The 23,729-nt window shown below is 35.4% G+C and overlaps 1 protein-coding gene across 4 annotated transcripts; it reads right to left on the bottom strand.

Moving 5' to 3' along the window:
* Positions 1-12,416: 12,416 nt before the first annotated feature.
* On the bottom strand, positions 12,417-23,082 carry LOC18444063 (beta-fructofuranosidase, insoluble isoenzyme CWINV1). 4 transcript variants are annotated; one of them, XR_002282613.2, is made up of 11 exons: positions 23,048-23,082; positions 21,016-21,194; positions 20,863-20,871; positions 19,731-20,190; positions 19,017-19,170; positions 17,553-17,795; positions 17,281-17,439; positions 16,044-16,297; positions 15,088-15,187; positions 13,266-13,535; positions 12,417-12,817 (listed from the first exon to the last, which is right to left on the bottom strand). XR_002282613.2 is itself a non-coding variant. In XM_020673539.2 (11 exons), the coding sequence occupies exons 3-11, from the start codon at positions 21,182-21,184 to the stop codon at positions 12,638-12,640; spliced, it is 1,728 nt and encodes a 575-aa protein (XP_020529198.1). In that variant the 5' UTR covers positions 21,185-21,194; positions 21,364-21,455; positions 23,048-23,082; the 3' UTR covers positions 12,417-12,637. The 4 variants fall into 4 exon arrangements, 3 of the variants coding, with proteins under 3 accessions (XP_020529198.1, XP_020529194.1, XP_020529200.1); XM_020673539.2 differs by lacking the exon at positions 13,266-13,535 and adding an exon at positions 21,364-21,455; XM_020673535.2 differs by lacking the exon at positions 13,266-13,535.
* Between the last annotated feature and the right edge of the window lie 647 nt (positions 23,083-23,729).

The following is a 23,729-nucleotide window of genomic DNA, read 5'->3' as shown; positions in this document are numbered from 1 at the left end:
TAAAATATATATAATACATTTTATTATATATTATATAATTATATATATATATATAATATTCATATTTATATTGTTATTATATATAATAATATTTATTATATTATGAGCAAATTACTACCGCAATTTTTTTAGATAATATTCGTACCTTTGAGATAAATGAAAGAAATACTAATGTGATATTGCTGGGGGTATATATATATTCATTTATTTATTTATTCATTTATTTCTTTTCTTTTCTTTTTTTCACCATTTTTTCTTTTCTTTTAGCAAAGATCACTTAAAAGTAGTCTTATTACAATAACTCTTGCTTCAAAGAAAATAAAACTAGCAAACCTAAGATCTTAAAAACCATGATGTCACTAAACCAATTTCATTCAATCAAAGAAAATAACCACAATTCTTATGTTTGAGAATATGAAGGCTATATAATTAAATATGATAAGAAACAAAAAGATAATGCCGAAGATTAACTCAACCAGGTTTCTTACATCCCACACCGAGTTACAACCATCCAATGGCGTGGGATCAATGATCAACCTTCAATCTCAAATCGGGGAAAGCAAGTTTAGGCCAAACCCTATCTTTAGCAACCTAGTTTAAAATAGAGATGCTTCTCTTTTCTTCCACAACCCTATAGTCTAAAACCCCAATGAGAGATCATGAGAGAGTTGAGAGAACCACCATGAGAGAGATATCAAAGATGAGAGGGTGGGGTGTGCCCCTTTGGATCTCTTGAGGGAGAGAGAGAAACTTTCTTGAGAGAGATATATATATATTCTAAGTGGGGCGTGCCCCTTTTGTAGAATGTGAGAGAGAGAGATGAAAATTAGGTGTAAGAGATAAGGTGTAGAGATTTGAGTAGAGATCAGTCCATTTTTATAATGCTTGAACAAGATTAGGGTTTTCCTTGACTGCCTCTTTTTGTGAGATTGAATATGAACCATGGATATTGGGTGACTTGTGGGGTCAGAGATTTGAGCTCCCCATTTCATAAATGAGTCATCAACATTATGGAAGGTGCTAGAATATTTATCCCCTATTTTTAAACCATTTTCTCATCAATAGAAATTAAATAAAATAAGTCCATTCATAATATTCTGCTTACCAAAATTCAGCACAAGCCTTTTCATGCTTTTTAAAAATCCATTCAAAGTTTTATCAAGGCAAAAGCTTTCCAAAACATTGCAAACCTTTTTCTTCAAGCCAAAGCTTGATCTAAAAAAATTGGAAAGCTCCTTAGAGTGGGGCGCGCCACCCTAGGTGGCACTCATAGGCCCCACCCACATTGCAATCGTGGGCCCATATACTTATTGGGCCTCCCATGAAAGAATAAATTAATTACAAATTATATGATATTTAGAAATTCATAAAATCTAATTCGAATAATTAAATCAATCCAAAATCAATATCTCCGTTTTTATAAATCCAAATTTGATAAATCAAATATCTAGAGATTTAGAAAAATTCAAATAATAATTTTAAAATCATATATCATTAAAAAAAGAGAAAAGTTTATATAGAGCCAAAGCTTTAAACAATCAAATTTGAGCCTACCTCAAAAAATTTACTAGAAGAGGTTGTTTTGATGTCCAAATATCATCAAATTGATCCTCTCAACATTAAGATGCATGGTCATGAGAAAAAAATAGATTTCAAGTTTTGAAAATAGTGTATTTTATAATGCATTTTTTGACCGTTTATTTTCAAGATTTTCAAGTTTTCATAGATATGTCATTCTACACTATTTTTGAAGCTTTAAACTTTACAAATAAATATGAAAATGTATTTTAAAGCTATCACAAAGATTTCTAGTATTGAAACCACATTTCTCGATACTATTTGAAGGTAGGATCTAATTTGATTGTTTAGAGCCTAGGCACTATACAAACTGTACCCCTAAAAGAAATATAATTAAATTCATTAGATGGGAAAATAATCCATATGGTCTAGAAATTAAATAAATAAATGTTGGCACTTTACCGTCAACTGTAGACTACGGTCTACACTTGCTTTATCAAACCGACCCAATGTCTCTCATGACCCACAATGCATGCAGGGGCTCATTAGTGGGTCACCAAAGTCTGGCCGATGGGCCAAGGGGTCATAATCCTAATTTGTGGATTTTAGGTTCTCCCCTAAAGACGTACTAAGGTCACCTAGACTTGATGCAACTACAACTCTTATGATGTATAGGGGTATCTCTCGCACATGCATAAGCTTCACCCTGAAAGGTAGTTCGTTTTCCTGAAACTAATATCATATATGTATGGCATGTAATGGCTCGTGGATGAGGCTTTGGCCCCTGTCCCTGAAGGCCATCATCACATACAGGGTCACACAGTCCCTTGGCTCACTCATCCAGGCATACTCTGATATCATCAATAGATTATCTATTAGAACCCTTATCGAATGATTTTCTATGCCCAGGTAACATAGGTTTTTTTCAACTAACTGACCTAGCTCATCAAACTCAGTTCAGTATCAGCAAACATCGTTTGTTTATTACAGTCTACACATGACCACACTCCTACCGGGTTCATGTTCCATTATATCAAAATGTTTATTACAAGCACTTATAAGGGCTTTAATGGCCACACTCATCCAACAATAAAAAATATAAATATTATAATTACTAATATTTTTTTTTTACCAAACATAATTCATTACACAATGATTAGAATCTCTGGTTCCATTACTAACCAGAGGGAATAATGAACTAAAACTAATGCTTTAGAAGTAATGATAGGAAAAGAGGAGATATAGAATTCAAGATATTGAGAGAGATATGATAGAAGTAAGGGTGAGAGATTTAGGAAGATTTGTCTCCATCTCCTCACAATTATAGAGAGACGCAATATCTTTAGGCATGTGGAGAGAGAGAATTATTGAAGATAGAGAGACATGGAGAATTGAAGTACTTCAAATATTGAATCATTGAGGAAGAAAAAAAAAATAAAAATAAGAATGACATACCGATTAGTGTTTAGTAGCTGTGGATTGGGTATCTCTCAAGTTGCTTTTAACTGATTTAAGAGATGTAGACCAAGGCTTTGAATGTTTAACTCTTGGCCTTGCTTGCTTATGGAAATCTGTTGTTCATGAGCATAAAAAACATAAACAATAAGAAAATAAAATCACATAAAAATCTAAACATTACTATAGAGGCATGTTGATGCACCTACCTTTTTTGTGCACAAAAACCATAAATAACAAGAAAATAAAATCACTTACTATAGAAGCATGTTGATGCAACATTTCTATTTGTAATGATATAATTGATTTAAGAGATTTAGACCAAGGCTTTGGATGTCTAACTCATGGTCTTGCTTGCTTATGGGAATCTGTTGAGTGACTGTTAAACGTCATGCAGGAGGAAAGAAAAGTTAAATTGCGAGCAGTGAAAAAGAGTGGTGAGTTTTCAATGATATATCCAATCACCATAAGAAGTATGATGATGGATCAATTCACAGAGTTTATCCATCTGAGTTGCTTGATGTGCTGCATAATGGATCTTGTTTTGATGGATGGCAAACAATAAATGTTGTATCGAGTAGAACTTACTACTTTCATGTTTATCTAGAAAGTGAGGAGGAAACCCCACAATGATTCCACAAAGGATGAGACCTATCTTAGGGCTCCACAAAGTTACAAACCCATATAAACATGCACATCATTCAAAATAGTATCTACCTTAATTCTTGTCCAAATAAATCCTACCAAGCAACGTTAAAATTCTAGCACCTAGGCCCAAAACTAAACATATCTTCTTCTTTTTTAATGAAGATCTTACTTGAAATATTGGTGTACAGTCATGACTATTTCCATAAAAGCCAATTTAACCAAACTGAACAAGAAAGCGAGTATGAGAAAATAAAATCACATAAAAATCTAAGCGTTACTATAGAGGCATAATAATCACGTATAAACAGAGAGAGAGAAAGAGAGGGAGAGAGAGAGAGAGAAACGAAGCACACCTTATTGAGGTTGAGAGGGGCACAAAGATGGTGAGAGGGATATGTGAATGTAATAAAACATAGCTTGAGAGAACTATTTATAAGACTTTTAAACCTAATTAGGATAAAAGTCTTAGTATGAGAGAGATATTTTAGGTGAGGATATAATAAGTATATATTTTCCCTAAAATATGCATGCATTGAGAGAGGTTATCATGCTTGGATGAGGAGTCCTCTCTTGTGCACGTACTATCTTTCTCCTCAAAATCTCTCCTAAAATCCTCTCTCGCTTGTGTATATTCTCTCAAATAAGTCCTATTAAAATCTTAATTTCCTGAAATCTTATATTAGAATATTCTCACTTTCTCTAGTCTCATCTCTCCTATAATTTATGTGTACTTTCTCTTTCTCTTCCCTTTCTTCTTCTTCCTCTCTCCCTTACAGTATGGAAACAATATTCGATATGTATGTATATCTTTCTCTCTCATGAATTTGAGTTGGGGGTATCAATTTTAGGAAGTTTGAGCCCAAAAAATAGGACTCTCTCTTACACATACTCTCTCTCTCTATGAGATTCTCTCTTTCTCTACTCTCATCTCATAATTTATGTGTACTCTCTCTCTCTCTCTCTTCCCTTTCTTCCTCTTGCCCTCTCTCTACTCTCAGAGTATAGAAAGATTATTAGATATGTATGCATATCTTTCTTCTTCTTCTTTTTTGATGAAATTCAGAAAATTTTATTAAGAAGCTAAAAAGAAATTACATCGTCAGAAACTAAAATCTGTTAAAGAAAATTTTATTAAGAAGCTAAAAAGAAATTACATCGTCAGAAACTAAAATCTGTTAAAGAAAAGTACCGTTCTTAGCTAGACTATCAGCCAAATCATTAGCCTCCCGGAAAACATGGACAATTGAGAGAGAAAATGACCGGGACATATCCAAAATCTGAAGCAATATAGATCGCAATTCCCATGGCACTTTCTTCTCCCCCTTATACTAATTGATAACATTGAGGGAGTCACCTTCGATAATGCGAGTCGATCTTAAATACTTGGCACCAAGTAATTTCAGACCATAAAGAAGAGTAAAAAACTCGGCGTGGTTTGCAATTTCCCTCCCAAAAGACCTGCAAAAAAAAACAGAATATGTCCTTCCCAATCCCTCAGAACTCCTCCAAAACCCGTTGGACCTGGATTACCATGCGAGCTCCCATCAAAATTAAGTTTCAAACCACCTCTTGATGGAGCAGTCTATCTCCCTTTCGACTTACATTTCCTATAACCCAACTGGAAAAGATTTTATAAATTCCTCCTTGCATCAACTTCCATAATATCTCTCCCCACCTTTGTGATGTACAAAAACATCCAAATAGAATGGAGAATACTCTCCAAAGTTCTATCTATCAATAGGCTTTCCTTCAAAAACTCTTTTATTTCTCTTATTCCACACTTCCCATAAAATCACACCTCTTTCTATACCAGTTTGTGGTAAAGAAGAGATTGATAAGGACTCCAATAATTCCTATAACATTTGGAGGTAAAATCAACGTCTCTTTAACTTGAGCAAAAAACCACCGCCATATACTATTAATAAAGGCAATGGAGAAAAAGATCGGCACCTGATTCACCATCCTTTTTACATAATAAACATATATTAAGCAGAATTTTACCTCTTTTAATGAGATTATCTGTTGTTAATACCTTATTCTGCACCGCCAACCACAAAAACGCTAGGATCTTAAATGGAAGCATCCATTTCCAAATAATAGCAACTTCAGGCAACGACCATATCCACCGATCATGAAACAAAAGGTGATACATAGATTTGATCGAATAAATACCATCTTTGGCAATATCCTAAACCACCTTGTCTTCCGCATTAAGGGGAATAAACACATCATTTAGTGCTGCCAGCAAACTACTAAACTCCGAGAAAAGCTCATCGGGAATTCTATTATATAGTAAGATAATTTTCCACTCAATTTGTTCCCCCCTCCTCTAAAAAAGATCCGAAATCAACACATTGGGATTATCCACCCTATTAATATCATAGGGAACATATATTTTAAAGGGGAGTTATCTAACCAGTTATGGTGCCAAAAAGAGTTATTACTTCCATCACCAACAGTCCATCTGATATCTTTATGGATTAAAGCCTTACACGAATTGATAGATTTCCAACAAGATGACATCCTTCTACTATCAAGCCTACCTCCAACCCATATATTGAATCTATCCTCACCATACTTCAAGCTAATTACTTTGTACCAAAGCTAATCTTTGAAATTTAAACTTCTCTGCAATCATTTACAGAGTAAAGCTTGATTAACCAACTTGATTTTTCTAATTCCCAAACCACCTTCCTCTTTTGGTGTACACACACTATCCCATCTAAGAAGATGGAATTTTTTAGAGTCCCCCAAACAGCCTTAAAGGAAGTTCCTCATAAGCATTTCAATCTTCCTAGCCACCAAAGAGGGAATATGAAGAATAGACATTTGATAAATAGGGAGATTAGATAGACAAGCTTTAATCAAAGTGATCCTACCCCCTAAAGAGAGATATTGTATTTCCTTTATCAAGCTTAAGTTAAAACCGCTGAATCACTTTATCCCACATTGCCACAAGAAGGCGACCATTTGAAATAGGCATACCAAGATACATTATTGGAAAATGGTCCACTTTAGAACCCAAAGCCTCTACCAAAACAGTCACCACCGAATCATCACAATTGATACCCATCACATATGTTTTTCCAAAGTTCACCTTAAGACCTAAAGAAACTTCACAACATTTTAAAAAGGTTGCTATATTGGTGACCTGATCCACCTCAGCATCACAAAAGAACAACGTATCATCAACATATTGAAGGTGAGAGATACAAGGTCTCCCATTTGGCAATTGAAAGCCAGCAAAATGCCATTTAGACTCAATATTACGAACAAACAAATTAAAGCACTCTGCGTAAATTGTGAAAAAGAAAGGGAAGAGAGGATCACCTTGACGGAGACCCCTCGAAGCCCTAAAATAACCAATAGGGCTGCCTTTGAACAAAATGGAGAAATGAGCTTTAGAGAGGCACCCTAAAATCCATTTTCTCTATTTTTCTCCAAACCCCATATTCTTCATGATCTCTAAAAGGACATTCCATTCCACCATATCATAAGTTTTTCCATATCCAACTTGATCACAGTTCCAAGAGAACCATTGAGAACTCAAGAATGAATGCATTCCTGGGCAACCAAAACACTGTCTGTGATTAGCCTATCTTTAATGAATGTTGCCTAAGGACCCAAAATGATAGACGGTAGAACCACCTTAAGCCTTTCTGCAAGCACTTTGGCCACAATTTTATAGAGGCTAGTCAAGAGGCTAATAGGTATGATATCACCTAAGGAAGCGATGACATACTTTTTAGGAATAACGACAATAAGAGTAGAGTTGACACCATTGAAAAGTTCCCATCTTTTCAGAAACCCCCTAAACATCTCCAGAAGTTCATAGCCAACCAAAGTCCAAAAAGTATGGAAAAAGATGAGAAGGTATCCGTCCGGACCAGGAGCTTTATCACCTGGCAAGGAGAATACCGCTCGTTTTAATTCAACAAAAGAGACATCTTTTTCCAAAAAAGAAATCAAATCAGATGGAAGAGATCTAAAGCCCACGTTATGCAACCCAGGGGTAGCTAATCTCAGAGGAAAAAGCCTTTGGGAAATGTCTAATGGCAACATCAGACATACCAATATCGTCTTCTGGATCAATACCCTGAATCATAAGACCATACACATCATTCTGTTGAGTGCGAGCATTAGCAGTAGCATGGAAAACTTAGTATTCAAATCCCCTTCCTTTAACCATTTAGCACGAGATCTTTGCTTCCAATAAACCTCCTCAATCCTCCTAAGCTCTTGTAACTCCTGAGTATAAGAGCATCTTTCAGCAATTATCTCATCTGATAAAACAATATAACTTTGCACAACAGAATCCACCATCTCAATTTTACTCAAGACTTCTTCAATTTTTCTTATGATATTAGACACCTCTTTTTTCCAAGCAAGCAGCTCGTGTTTAATATTCAGAAGCTTCTTGTGAAGTTGAAAGTCCAGAGATCCAAAGGAGATAGTATTCTCCCAAGTAGTCTTGACAATATCAACCACGTCTGTCTCCTGAAGCCAACCTATTTCTAATCTAAAAGGTTTTGGACCCTTAGAGAGAACTTTTGAGCACAACAGAATAGGGGTATGATTGAAGGAAAGTTGAGGTAAGGCTTTAATCGAAGCCAAAGGGAAGCACTCAGACCAGTCACCAGAAACCAGGAATCTATCGAGATTAGACATTGATAGATTTACAGAACTTCCATTGGTTCAAGTATAGACAGTGCCCGAAATTGGCAGCTCAATCAAGGCAAAGGCCTCAATAAACCTATTAAATAAATTCATAGTAGCAGTAATCGACCCACCATGATTGCATTCATCCGGCCATCTAGTAAAATTAAAATCCCCTCCTAAACAAATCGGAAAATCAATCGAATTAAGAGCATCTGACATCTCATTGACAAAAACTTCTTTAAGAGCATGAGTTTGAGGACCATAAGCATTCATTAAGCCCTATTTAAAGTCAGGAAAATGACCCATAAAACCAACCAACAAAAAGTTTGTTTTTTCCAACACAGAAAAAGAATGAAGAACATAAGGATCCCAAATAATCCAAAGACCTCCAGAAGCTCCAACATAAGCCACCCCCACAAAATTCACAGAACCAAGACCCCAAACTTCCCTAACCCCAGACAAGGTGGGGCAGGGAAGTTTAGTTTTCTGTAATAACAGAACTGTTGGTCTAAATTTAGAAACAAAAAATTGTGTGTCCTTTTTACTTTTGAGGTCACCCAGACCTTTAACATTTCAAGAAATAACAATCATTTAAAAAGGATTAGCAGAGGAAAAACATGGGCCCTCCCGCTAGCATTGAAATAAACTTCTTCCAGAATCCTTGCTTCAACAAGACTATCTCCGAGCATCCCATCACCGGTCGATGAATCTAAGCTAACATCGATCACATGGTCATCCGAGATGACGACTCCACGCGCAGCAGCATTAGTGGCATTACACCTCGAGAATTCAGTCTTGCTGAGGACCTTGTACCTTTAATGAACACTTTAGCTATGTTCTTCATCTTGCCCTTTGAGGCCGATGGAGTTTACTCCAAAGCTCCACCTGGCCCCTTGCACTCAGCAGCCTTAGCTTTCTTCTCAGCCTTTTTCTTTGCAACGATATCTTGAAAAACAACTCCAATAGGCACATTGAAGTCCATACCGCAGTCAAAAGCAATAGCACTAACCTTATTCAATTCAGGGTCAACCATAGCCTCTTCCTTCGAGATATCCTTACCAGTGTTAACTGGGTTATCAGCCACAAAATGAAGCAACAAAGAACAAGACTTCTGAGGGATAACATTGAGGGGATGGCGATCATCCGCAGTCACCAAGACAAGATGAGCCAATATTAGGAACGAATTCACCTTCTTCCAGCAACTGGGGCTCTGAACTCTCCTCGACTAACACAATCGCTAATGGATCCACCGTCAAAGGATGAAACGAAGGTCTCAGTGTGGATCGAAGTCGCCTAGCCGCACTGCGATGGCTAAGAGGGAACATGCTTCCAAGCAAAGACAGAAGCACAAGGGAGCCAACGAAGAAAGGCGGCGTTGACCCACAACCATAAGCACCAAGAGGAGGAAAAAGTTGCTGGCCTTGCAAAACTTTGGAGCAAAAGCTGTCTTTGAACCAGCATCCAAGAAGAAAGAGGGGGCACCGCCTTTGCCTACAACTCGCTATCCATCGCCAGCAAAAAATTTGAAAAGACTCCATGCAGGGAGACGCTGCCCTCAATCTGATTTTTCCCCAAAATTTGTTCTTCTGAAACTGTTGAGCCCGCTTGACCATTTTGGTTGTTAACGCCCACTACACTGTTACCAACTTTTGATGGAATAGGTGTCGGGATTTCCTCAAAATGCCCCACCAAAATCCATTTTTTGCGAATTTTCAAATTTTGAAATTTCGTAACTCCTTTCCTGAAATTCCAATGGCCACACATCTGCTGAAAATTCTGCTGAGCTGCCGGAAAAGAATTTTTTGGAGCACTCCAATCAACCTTAACCCTAGCACGATGGTGATGAACCACCTTCCATCCATCCTCAGTCACAGGTTGAGGGGCAACCGCAAGCATAAATGGCTTTTTCTCACCACCGGAGTGACTCCAATGGCAAAAGAATCTTGACCCACAACTAGTCTAACAACTTTGAGGATGGACGCCCCTCTGAGTTTCCATATACGAACTCTGACAGCTCTAACGGCAATCCCCACAAAGGAGTCTCTCTGTCAACATCACAAAATTCCCTATAGCAATTGGTAATCTTACAGACTGTATCCAATGACCAAACATGGAAGGGAATACCAGAAAGACTAATCCAAAGACTTTCTTTTTGCAAATAGGACAAATGAGAAGAAGGTTTCCATAAGCCCAAAGATAGCCTCGAATCCTAACAAACCTATTGCCTAGAGCAACCATGGCATCCTCCTTGGATCGCAGCAATAAACCTATCTTATTGTCTCCCACCATATTAACTATAGGAGCATAAGATAACCCCATCCCCTCCTAGCTCAGTCGCTCAAACTAAAAATATCGTTAGAAGGTGGGGAGAAAGAACCCACAACAGGAAACCCAGCCCCTGCAAGTAGGCCGGATGATAGATCGTACCTCACGTGAACAACTGAAGCTCCCAAACAATCAACCTCACTATCTACCTCGTCATCTTCTCCCCCAAACTCCTTCTCTGAATTGTGGTAATAATTTCTAATACTAATAATAAGCATTTTAAGAAATTGGCCGGGACCATACCGTCGAGAATGATTTCCGACTGATTTTTATTTTGATCAGTGATTCAAATAGAACTTTGCCAAACAGTAATACAAACCAAGGCCTTTAACCTAAGGAGACATATTTCCAAGGCATGTGAAAGAGAATGGAGCATAGAGATGTATGCATATCTTTCTCTCTCTTGAATTTGAGCATAACTTATAATTTCTGCATACTCTCTGTTTCTCTTCCATTTCTTCCTCTGCCCCTCTTTCTACCTTTAGAGTTAGGAACGTGTCCTACAACCTCTTTACAATTAGGGACCCTTTTTATTTTCGCGACATGTGTCCACCCCTTAACTCTTGTTTAATAATGTGGTATACAACCTCTTTACAATTAGAGACCCTTTTTATTTCACGACACTTGTCCATCCCTTAACTTTTACTTAATAATGTGGTATAAATACCATGTCCATCCCTTAACTTTACTTAATAATGTCGTATAGATACCACCTTGCCTTACTGGAATACGTAATATTGACATATTTCAAATTTAAAAATCCAACCAACCGCCCTCTCTTAAAACTCCACTTCATTTTTTAAGAAAATGTATGTAAATATATTTTTTATTTTTTAAGATCTACATATATTTTAATATTTTATATTTTAGGTTCAAGTGTCATTTTTCAAAGCATAGCTAGTATTTATTTTTATGATTTTTTTTATATATCAGATTTAAGCAATCATCATTGAAATAACCAATTTGACCCAAAACCCATTGGGGTGCGATCTAGTTGTAGAGAAGTCCGAAATTGGTTGATACCAAAAAATATTCAAGTTGTTATTCCTGTTGTAATTATTTTTTATAACTGTACACCATTTATAATCGGAAATCACCCTCAACTCGGACCCCATAATCGCCGGAATCAATTCCATGTGAATCTATGCTTCCATTTTAGCTCTTTTAAGTTTAATCACTTCTTCGACCAATTGGTCAAAAATTCATGTTTAATCGTACGAAGTAATTCCTATGAGGGACGTATGACATATAACACTTTGACAAGGCACTTTCTCATATATGGAAAACCGGCCAAGTCGACCTGGACCTAGCTAGGTTACCCAGAACCGGCTACTAACCATGGCCGGGTAGGGTGGTTAATATATATATAGATATATCTAACCCAAAAAAATAAAAAATTTGTTTGTAATAGATTTTTTAATGTTTTATTGTTTTGAAAAAGATTGGTAAGTATTTTCACTACAAATACTTATTTTTATCTTTTTTCTACTTTTAAAAATTATTTTTAAAATACCTCTAAACACAAATTGATTTTTCAAAATTTATTTATTTTTACAACATTTTTTAATCTCGTTGGATGTATTTTATTTAGTTATGCTTTTAAATATAATTTTCATATGTTTTGGGTTTTCTATTTTATTTTTTTAACCTTTTTTGTGCCTGGCCAGGACCTTTTGGTTAGGCCAAGTCACCCAGACCGGTAATGGCCAATGGCCAGTTTCCGTTCCCAAGTCATGCATATCATATAAAAATCCAACTAAAAAATATTAAATTATCCCAGCAAAAAGAAAAGAGACAGCTTCCAAGTCATAGAGAACCAAATAAAAGATTCACATCTCTTTCCTTTTAAAATGCATGGTCAATATTCAAAATGGGTAGTTAAAGATTCACAATGGCGAATCAGATCCTCCATATACGTCAAAATAAAGATAATTATCCCCTACTCAACTGCCCAAGCAAATAACAATTATTAAAATTAGAGAGAAAAGAAAAAAAATTAACTTTCATGAATAATAACAATATTGTGAGATAATTAATTGATTTTCGCTGTGCTCATATCCCATGCACTAAGCTTCGAAATGGTGATGGGGGCAGGCGCGTAATTAAAGGCATAGAGATGGGCATTCTCTCCCAAGGCTTTCACTGGATAAATCCTAGAAGATATGCACGTCTTCCCGCCTTCTCCGAAGCTCTCTACCACCGAGTGATCGATCTGCCACCGTCAGATTAAAGATTATTTCAAAGCAATTATCAACATATCACTTTCACACATTATGGAAATGTAATGTAATACAATGAGACAGGAAGGGGATTGGGGTCGTGGTAACCTACTCTAATTAACACTTTCAAGATGTAAGCCCTTAATTTATTGAAAAAAAAAAAAACCGGTAGGAGTGAGAATTTTTCAGATTGAGTTTTGATCCGCCCAGACCTCAATCCGAATCCAAATAATATATATTAGATTCAGATCCGACCTGATCCTGAATATATAGATCCCGATCTGGTTCCAAATCAGGATCAAGATTTTCAAATGCCCCAAAACAAGCCCAAGGTCTAACTAGATAAATGAGATTAAAATGGAGCAAACATCAAAAAATCTACAGAGAGAATAATTGCGAAAAGTAAAGAGCTAGAGAGAATCGATCACATATTCAAAAAACCTGGTTTGCTTGGATTAGAACAATGGAGAAATCCCACGTGCATAGCGACCAATATCTCTAAACCAGAGAACGCCTTCTCTCCTTTCCTCTGCACCATTCCCACTATTGGGCCCCAAATCATTCAGAGAGAAACTTCGTCAAAGCACCAAACATCCATCGTCTCACCCCAAAAATCTCATGCCTGAACCAACCCATCGCTCTATTGGGCCTCACTCTTAAAGAGAGAAACTTCATAAAAACTCCAAAAAGGCCTCATTTAGTGCACATACCCTGAAAACCCACGAATCATTAACCCTTTCTTGCACTAAATCCAAGACCACCAGAGCTTTATTCCTTATTCCTTGGAGAATTAAAAAACCCACAAATTGGAACATGGAAACCTAGAATTTCACAGCACCCAAAAGCGACAGTTCAAAAATCGAAAGTTCAAGAGATAAAGGAAGAGAGATCCGACAGCTAGAACACCCCAAATGCTCAATTTCGAGGATCCATCAACAAAATGGGGTGTTAGAGGTAGAGAAAGAAAGACGAGCTATTCTCAGGCATGGATTTTACTGATAAATGGTGAATGGTAAATGCGGAAGATGGATAAATAGGAGGAGGGGCTCGAGCAGCTATGGCGTTTGAAGTGCAGCTATTGGGGCAGCAGCCAAGCAAGTATCGAGATAAGAGAAAGATGAGAGACAGATGGCTTTACAGTTGCACATTGAGAGTCACAGGGAGCTGAGAGAAACCGCAACTTTACATTTCAAAAGAGAGATAAAATCTAATCTCAACCATCCATCTTTCATAAACGGAGGAGATTCTAAACTTTAAAAATATTATCTGGATCGGACCCAGATAATTATTGGTATCTACATTTTGGATCCTGATCCAGGTATGGATCTAAAATATGGATCTGAAATTCGGATTTATATTTTGGATATTTGGATTTGAATAAAATCTAAATTTCGGGTTTTGGATTCGAATCGGGTAAATTCAACCCTAGATGGGACATATCTTCTCCACTGAAGTACCCAAAAAAAAAAAATACAAGAAGACTTTTTTTTGTGACAAAAAGAAGTCACAATCATTATTGAAAATCGGCAGTTGAAGATGCGCTATTGATTAAAACAATGGCCAAAATAAAATTTTCAAAATATTGTGATACTTCAATCTATTGGATTTCACATCTAATGGCTAAAAATAATTGTAACCTGCCTGTATCAAAAGTAAATAATCGTGTAATATGTAATCTATTACAAGATGAAAAAGTGTTTTGTGAGTCAGCGGACTCTCCAACACGCTGACTCACAAACATCCATCTCTAAGATGAATCTCCAACACTAAAGATTCCTATCCAATGGGTAGGAAATAATTTTCTAAAATTTTATTTTATTTTATTTTATAAAAGGAAGTATGGGTTACTTTCAAAGCAACACAACACTTTTAATACATTTTATTACCATGTTCTAGTTTGAATACATATTTTATTACCAAATCCTTCAAAATAGTAACAAATTTTGAAAAATCAAACTTCATATCATGATTTATTATCTTATTTCACTCTGAGATGCCCAAAATCCAACAATAAAGTATTATTTATTACCTTATTCCCCCAAATTGCCCAAAATAAAAAAATATTAGTAAGGAAAAGGACCGGATTTAGAAAAGAATCAAGCACAAGATCATTATTACCCTTGATCCAATCGAAGACATACACCATTAATAAAAAAAATTTCAGTTTAACATCGTTTTATTTTTATATCTTACTCCCCAAAGACTTATTAAAATCAAAGTAAAACCTCAAAAGATCATAGTAAAAATCAAAGAGGCAATTTACCAGTGTCCGGAGAGATAACGTGGGCTTGGGCCCATGGGCTAAGTCCACATCCACAAAGCCACCATATGCAGTCTTGTCCACATCCTCTTTCAAAGATGACCTGTATTTCTATTTTTCATTAGTTAATTATTGATAATAAAATTGAGGGAAAATATCTCTTTATCTTTTATTTTTAACTTCCATATCCCATGAGATTCAAGAATTGAAAATATTACTTGTAAGTAAAATGTCTCCATTGTTTATATCTTACAATCCCCAACAAAAGGTCTTCATTTTTTGTATCTTACAAACCCCTGAATATCTTTAATTATATATTTTTTACCCAAACAAACACTAAAATGATACCATATTCAAACTTCATCTCTCTCTAGAACTCCATCTCTCTCTCTTTGCTTCTCGGTGAGGTTACTAGCCAAGGGGTTTAACTTGAGCTCGAACACGAGCACACCTTTTTATGTGTGTGAGAGAGATGGTGTTTTAGAGAGAGAGATGGAGTTTTAGATAGAGATGGAGTTTGAGTTTTAGGAAGAGAGGTGGAGTTTTGAGAGAGAGAAACAATGATGCGAGAGAGAGATAGAGTTTTGAGAGATAGAGACGATGATGTGAGAGAGATGGATTTAGAGAGAGAGATAGAGTCATTCACATGTTGTTAAAATCCCTCTTGTTATAGTTTTTTGGGTCCTTGAAATAAACAAAAAAAAAAAGCATGACTCAAAGAAAGAAGATTTATAAATAAGAAACCATCATTCTTCCGATCAAATTTCAAATAATCCCTCAAATAACACATTAAAATGGGTCCTGAATTTTATCAAATTACTCCCAAAGCAGAAAGTTAAATTGTCCAATTTTCAGAAATGTTTTCATAAATTTCCCATTTTTATTTATCGGTGAATGCTTAGTAGGAAGTAAGTACAAATTACTATTTTATTTGGGTTGCGATGGGAAGTCATACATACCGGCTGTGATCGCTGCACATGAGCACCACATGTTGGTTTCCTGCCTTTTTAAAGATTCGGAAAAAAACCGCAGTTCGCTCTTCTTGATCTTTAGAGGCCAACACAAACAACCCAAAGGGTCCAAACCCACCCCCTTGCTTGGTGTTAGAGCAGCCCAGCTTGCTACAAACGAGCTGAGGCTGGGTCAAGCTCATTGAGTCAAGAATGTCGGCTTGGTCAAGGCTATGAAGCTCAAAGGTCACCTCTACATCAGCCTACAAGATATTGAAGCAATTATTGATTTTAAAAAAAAAAAAAGCACGTATACTATAATCCTGCGAGAGCATATGTTGCACATTTACTCCCACAATTAAAAGACCTACTTGGGATTTCAGTCTAAAATTTGGGAACCACCCAAGAATCATGATTATTTTCAACAGATAAATCATGAATTTTGGGTTTTTTAGGCACTTAGATTTTGCCATTTTGGAAATTGGATAGTATATGTTAAAATCTTGATACATTATTTCTCCCTAGTACATAGAGAGTTAAATTTGAATTTCCTTTTTTTTCTTATTTCTACTGAGGTAATTTTATGGGTTGAAGAGGTTATAAATCCCCCCAATTTGGGATCCTAAAACTACTCATATATTGGGTTTTACCCAATGGAGTAAATGGACAGTCGGGAGTATAAAATCTTTGGGCATTAAGAAAAAACCAATGGAAAACCAGCGTGCATCATTTTTTTTAATTGAAATAGCAAGAACTATTACCAACAAGAGGCAATAACAAAAGAGAAGAATTATCCATCACATGCATAACACAGTCTCCGATAAAATGGTGAAAATAAGGAGAAGACAAAAAAATCCTGTATAAAATGGTTGGAAAATTAGCAGCATAAAGGGCTTGTTTGTTTGCCAGAGGAATCTAACTAGACTACTATTTTTCTATATTGTTTATAAGAATGAAGCTCCCAGCCTTTCCTAATGCTTTGCTTTATATATTTTTGTGAGGAACCAGTTAGCTTTTCCCAGTGATCAATGTATGTCTATGAGAAAGCGGTACCTATTTAAGTGAAAAACACTTAACCATACATCTTAATATTAATACACAATATTATTTAACTAATCCAATATTATTTAACTAATCCAATATTAAATACTTAGTGAAAAGCAAAAGAAGCTACCCATAAAAAACAAACAAGAGAAGAAAAAATAACTAAAAAAGAACATGAAATGCTTTAAGAAACACAAGCAACCTGTGCAGTCGTGACACCAAGAACCTCCACCACTGAGCCACTGCCCAACACTTTGTCAATGATATCAACTTTCTTACCACGCAAGCTCTCAATCTCTACAATTGGCCATTGCACCAATTGCTTACCACTTTTATCTAGCCAAAGGGTCCTTGGAATTGCCTATTTCAAAAAAAAAAAAACATGAAAAAAGAAAGCAATATAAATGAAACAAGAAAAGAGCGAAAAAAACTACAAGAGTTAAATATGTTTATCAAAACTGTCATTAAATGTACCTGAACACCAGACCAGCCTTTGGCAACATCATTGTTGACACTATCAGATTCATTCATCCAACCCCATAAAATCCTCCTATGTTTTGCCCCATCAAAGAAGGTCTTTGATGCATAAAACTTTCCATAATCATAACGCAGACTGGTCCCATCATCAACTGATGAGTTATCTGGTACGTACCGGTCTTTATAAGGTAAATAGGTACCCACTGTATAATAGTCATGCTTCAGATCATCCAAGCTCACCTTTAAAAAGAGAATAAGTCATAAAAATGTATTTTTTCCGACGATAGCCCAACTTATTAAATAAACAATTGAAAACTAATAAGCTAAGATTTGTATCTTTGTTCTATTATACTATTTTGCGTTACTTAATGTAAGTGAAAGGGGAAAGTCTCAACTCATAACAATTATAACTGTTAATATGATGGATTCTTCTTTCCTATGAAGCCTGTTTTGACTTAATAAGAACCTTATTCACTCAAAAGGGAAAAAAAAAGGGGAAAATATCTTTAAAATTGTCAAATCACTTCAAAACCATCAATGAAGTAGTTAAATAAATTATTTTACTAAAAAAGTGGTTAATTTTAAATTTGTATTTTTCATTTAGATACCACTTCAAGAATTTTGTTAGAAAATACACAAATCTCCCTTATTACTCATATAAATGATAATATAATGATATCTGATATACTTAAGTCACTCAATCCTAATGGCTTAACTACTTAAATATCCTGAATGAATGTGCTTTTTCACTAAAAAAAAAACCATTTTCTAGGTTTAGAATTTTGGTAGTTTGACTCGCAAAAGTTGCTTACCAGCTCCATATTCCAAACTCAAAACATGTTTTCTGATTAAAAGGTCTTGTTTGCGATTTGGAACGGAGAACAAGCGGTTGCATTTTTGTTAAAATTAAATCAACTAAGCCAAAAAACATAAATGTCCTTGCTTATACCAAGATTCAAAAAAAAATGATAGTGAAATAAGGGTACTTAGGTAAACTTTAGTAACCACAACATCCAAATGCCCCCAAAAATATAATAAGAGCAAGTCGGGCACTTCCTAAGAGTATAATTGAAGACATACTTAAGTGTAATAAGTTTTCAAAAGTAATCATTACATTGGAAAATTAGCTAAATAGTCTATGTTATTGATTTTAAAGGTAGTTGATAATTTCATAATATTTTTCCTAAAGTTAAAATCAAGTTGATGCAACATGGAGAACTGGCATACATGTACAATACAATTCCTCACAATTCATCCCTTTAGATAAAGGGTAAATTGTACCAAACATGGCATTGATCGAAACTTGAGCGTGAAAGCTGTATGTTTTGTATCTTTCCATCTAGTGTTTTAAAAACCAAAATGTACAGAGCCATCAAGATCATAATTTAACATCAGGAGTTCTAATCTCATCAGATCCCTTTCATCTCTATCTATATCCAAGGAAAGAAAAAGAGAGCTCACCTTTAACACATGCTTGACGTGCAGGCCGTTAACTGAAGTATCAAGGCCCAATTGCCCTTTCTTTAAGACAGGGAAGAAATCGGGGCACTCCCACATGCCTGTGTCTTTTGAGGAGTGAAGAGGGTGCTTAGCCTTTACCCACCACACAAAGTCCCTGTTATTGTTTAGTAAATTATAATTCAAGATTAGTAATTTTTTATCTCTATCAATATGAAAGTATCCACCCTCCCTTGTATTGGTGGCTCTTGGGGAATTTATTTTTGCCCAAGTCAGGCAATACATTCTCTTAGCTTAGTGGAAAAGATTGTCAGACAATATTAAAAAGATTTTAGAACGCAACTTCTTTTTAGGACAAAGAAAAAGAAGAAAAAAGAAAAGTATTTAGCAGAGTCTTTTTTCCAGTGTACTTTTTCATGGCTTCTTCGCAAGGCCAAGAAGATGCATATGCTAGGTAATGCTCAATAGAATGAATCTAACATTCAAACTTCATGTTACATATAACTATTTTTATAAGACGAGTTATATGCCCTCATCGTACGTGTAACTACTTTTATAAGACGATAGTTACATGTTCAATCAGAGGGACTTTGCATGTGGACAATCATGTTTCTGGAAAACCTCCTATAAATTTAATATCCCACCGCCTTTTGGGTGCAATCACCAAAAAGAAGGGAGCAAACAGCAGTCCAAAATTAAAGATCTAAGAAACCATACCTGCTTCTGTACAGCAAGGCCATGCCCCTTTTACCCCTCTTGTTACCAACAAGCACCCTCCAATGCCCATCTTTTCCAAGCCAAGCCGAAGTTGGATCCCTAAAAGAGCTAGCATTGAGCCCATTTGGGACAATGATCGGGTTATATTGAGCCGGCTTGACCCACTGTCTCAAAAGTGGGTCTGATAGGTTCTTCGGCAAGGCCAAGTTTTGGACTTGACGACCTTGTGTGTCTATGCCTGTATAGAGGATGACTGGCGTATGGTTAGGGAGAATAGTGGCTGAACCAGACCAACAACCCTTTATGTCGAAGGGAGCGGTTGGGTAAATAGCTGGCTCGAGAGGCTGCCAATTGACAAGGTCAGTAGACACTGAATGAGCCCAAACTATGTTTCCCCACACTGCACCGTAGGGATTGTATTGGTAGAACAGGTGGTACACTCCATTGTAGTACATGGGGCCTGAAATTCTCGATCAATGATCCATTAGATAGAAAAAAAGAAATAACAAGATGAGAATAAAAGAAATTATATTAATAGGATGGGGAGGAGAGTTATTTGATGAAAAACCACTTGAAGCAATGAATAAGAATAGAAGTGGATGGATACAATAAAAGCAATGGAAGAATTCTCCTTTTCTGTTTTTCTAATTCCAAGGGAATTCATTACTCTTATTGCAAGAAGACAAAAAAGAAGAACAAAGTGAAGGAGGATATTGCAATTCATTATAAACACAAAAGAAAAAGAAGAAGATTTTGATTGCATTCATTCAAAAAAATAAGATAGAAGAAAAATGTATCTTTACTTAAAACCAAAAAAAAAAGATGAAGGAGAAGAATGAAAATTTGATTCCTCCTTTAGTTTTAAATGAATCTTCTTTTAACAAACAAAAGAAGAAAATAATAATGGAAAAAAATGCAGATCCTCACTATAAAAAGAAGAAAGATGAAGACCCAAAAAAGGAAACTCCATAGATTTCTCTCATCCATAAAAAATCTCACCTTAATAAGAATGAAGATCAAAAACAAAATTATAGAAACAAAGCCTACACAACAAAAATACCAGGGAAAAAAATTGAAAGCTTAACCAACACAAATACAAAGAAAAAGAACTGCAAAAAATGGAGAAACTCACCATTGGGATCTGCAAATCAATGCGCAAGCACCCGAAATTATAGTTGAGGTTGCCACATATATCAAACAAATCAAAGTCAGAAAACTCAAGGAGCTCAAGTCCATATAGTCAAATAAAGTAGATAATATGATAGATTACAAAAAATATATATACCATTCATCCAGTTCTTGGGAGGCTGAAAGTGATAAGTTGTTCTGTGTTGTTGGTTCACATACGTGGGTTCCATTGTGTTGAGCTCTTCGAGGATATGGGAAGCCCCAGCAAAGCCATGAAGAAATACAAGGAGGTAACACAACAAGAGTAGAAATCTAGATGCAGCCATGCCTACCAAGCTATTTGACAGGATACAAGAACAAAACAATGGGTTCTTATAAGATTTAAAAAGAGAGAATGAGAAGATAAAAAGGTGAGGCTCTTTTTTTTTTATCTCTTTTCAAAACCACAAGAATTAATAGTGATCTGAATCACATAAGCAATGAATCCCAAAGATATTATACATACTTGGAATCCTAAGAGAAGTCAGAGCACTTTTTGATGGTTATTTTTTCTTTTGTTGTGTTGTATTCTTTGTCCATTTGATTTAGGTGGGATAACTGCACATTGATCAGGGATTTATTTTCTTGACCTATTTTTTTTTTTCATAGAAATTGCAAATCTTAGAATTACTTTTCAGCAGGAAAAAAGGGACTTATTTAATCGTACACATCCTTCCGAATTTAGTGTCTTATTGTAGTTATACAATTCTATCACGTAATTCTCAGTTCATACAATGTTATTTATGGATATGGAAGAATAATTTCCTCTCCGTGATTTGAGAAATTATGTAAAAAAAAAAAGAAATTATGTCAAAAAAATAATAATAATTTAATCAAAATACGGTTTATGATTGTTGGTCATAAAAGGCCGGATTACATCTCTTGAAAATAAAAGTTTGGTTCTTTAGGTATTTTGCATAAGGAAAGGTATTAGGTGGATATGGTGAAAGTATATATCACTAAAGCATTTACTTATGATATAAGGAAGTTAAAGGTTTTTTTTTACCATTAGATGTGGAATTAGGTGGCTAAGATTGCCTTTTGACTATTAGCTGTGAAATTAGGTGGCTTAGATTATGGGTGTATCTCTTTATCAGAATATCCAAGCGTTCTCCGTAGGTAAGCATGAGATCAACAATTCCCCTTTAGATATCTTAGAACTCTTTTAACGGATTTTTAGTGCTCCATGCCTGGATTACTTTGAAACCTGCTAATCATAATCACAACAAAAGATAAATTTCATCTGGTCCCCAACATAAGTGACCCAATGACACTTCTATATTGAATTCTCTACATGGCTTCTTTTCCATCTATATCTCTAAGACAAATGGCTAGTCTTTACTTGGTATTCTTCTCAATATCGGCCTACAATCCTTCATCTAAAATTTTTTCAGGATTTTCTTACAATAAGTTTCTCTATGTTATATTTCTTCTAATTTTTCATTCTCAGGACATATGGTGCCTCTCTAGGATCCATTGTATCAAATTATGCAATAGGAAGGCTTTTGTATCCAAGAGACGGTCATTGAACTATTGGCAACCAGCATGTCATTCACATGTAAGGAGATGAATACAACATCAATCCCACTGACCTTGACATATATGCCATAATCCTCCTAGTTTGGGAAAAAATTAGCTTTAACCAAGTCATTGGAATTTCATAAACTATTGTCGTGATGCTTGCTTTAGGCTATAAAAGGAATTTTAAGTTTTCATACTCAACTTTCCTTTCGCTTCTATATGGTGCCCTCAAGTTGCCTTATGCAAATTTCTTCTTCTAGTTCCCCATTCAGAACAGTCATTTTTCACGTCCATCTGATGGCGTTCGTAGTCAAAATGGCACTTTAGCTATCAAGATTCTAATGGATAGGAACTTTAGCCATGAGTGAGAAGGTCTCATCATCTAAACTACTAGAAACTTTCACTACAGAACTCAGGGCTAAATCCCAATTCAAATTGAATACAATTACAACTCTAAAGTCAACAACAAATTCATTTGTGAAATTGTGCAACAGTAAATTCATTCTAATTCAATTTTAAGTAAGGCATAATTGAGATATAACAAAGACCATGCATAATTGCAAAAAATTCAATCTCAGTGGAGCTTTGAGGAAAAAAATCGAGAAGCCTTGAAAGTACTTTATAGTTACCTCGTAAAGTCTATTGTACACACTAATGAAGCCCTCAAGTCCAGTTGCCAACTTTGTCAATGGTCACAACATCTATCAGAAGCCATTTTGAGCAAGATTCTATTTCATCAAGCACTTAGGGGCGCTAAGGGGAGCAAATGGGCTGATACTTTAATTTGAGGCTACTTTATCTGATATCAAATCTAGCAGTGAATCAAAGAATGGATTCAAGACTATATCAATTTCTTGTAGCATATATGTTCCATATGAAGCACAGATCCATATGCTAATGTAACATACTAAAAAGCAGCAGCAATAAATCTTTAATCTCATAATCAATGAGATCGTGATATGATCAGCAAAAACAAATCTCTAAAGATTTTGCAAACAGATTTATCAAAGAGTGATTGAACATGGATCCAAATATGTGCTCAACGTTGATTCAAAAAACAGCTGCATTTACATGATCATTTCCATATGAAAACCTCAATTAACTTATGTGATTTTATTAATCAAATAAATTTTACATCTATTTAACATGATCAAGATAAAATTGATCAAAATTTTGATCACAAAGAATCAGCAATATTTATCTAAAATTAATGACATTTGTTTCTCATGGGTGCTGCAGTTACTGCTTCAAAACCAGCAGCAAGACGATCAACATAACTAATGATCTTGATCTAAAATACTTTCTAAAAGA

Source organism: Amborella trichopoda, chromosome 7 (assembly GCF_054954075.1).
Source record: "Amborella trichopoda isolate Santa Cruz 75 chromosome 7, AtrichopodaSantaCruz75HAP2 v2.0, whole genome shotgun sequence".
Lineage (NCBI taxonomy): Eukaryota > Viridiplantae > Streptophyta > Magnoliopsida > Amborellales > Amborellaceae > Amborella > Amborella trichopoda.
The sequence above is the reverse complement of the archived record's forward strand: the minus strand, read 5'-3'. Positions and strand labels throughout refer to the sequence as shown.

What these genes read in the sequence shown, in the direction of transcription:
- LOC18444063 (XM_020673539.2), bottom strand. Translation starts at nt 21,184, where the DNA reads ATGGCTGCATCTAGATTTCTACTCTTGTTGTGTTACCTCCTTGTATTT. An exon ending in GCCTTGCTGTACAGAAGCAG is followed by an intron (nt 19,171 to 19,730) that starts GTATGGTTTCTT and finishes AAACAATAACAG; the next exon opens with GGACTTTGTGTGGTGGGTAA. An exon ending in CGTTATCTCTCCGGACACTG is followed by an intron (nt 12,818 to 15,087) that starts GTAAATTGCCTC and finishes TGACGGTGGCAG; the next exon opens with ATCGATCACTCGGTGGTAGA.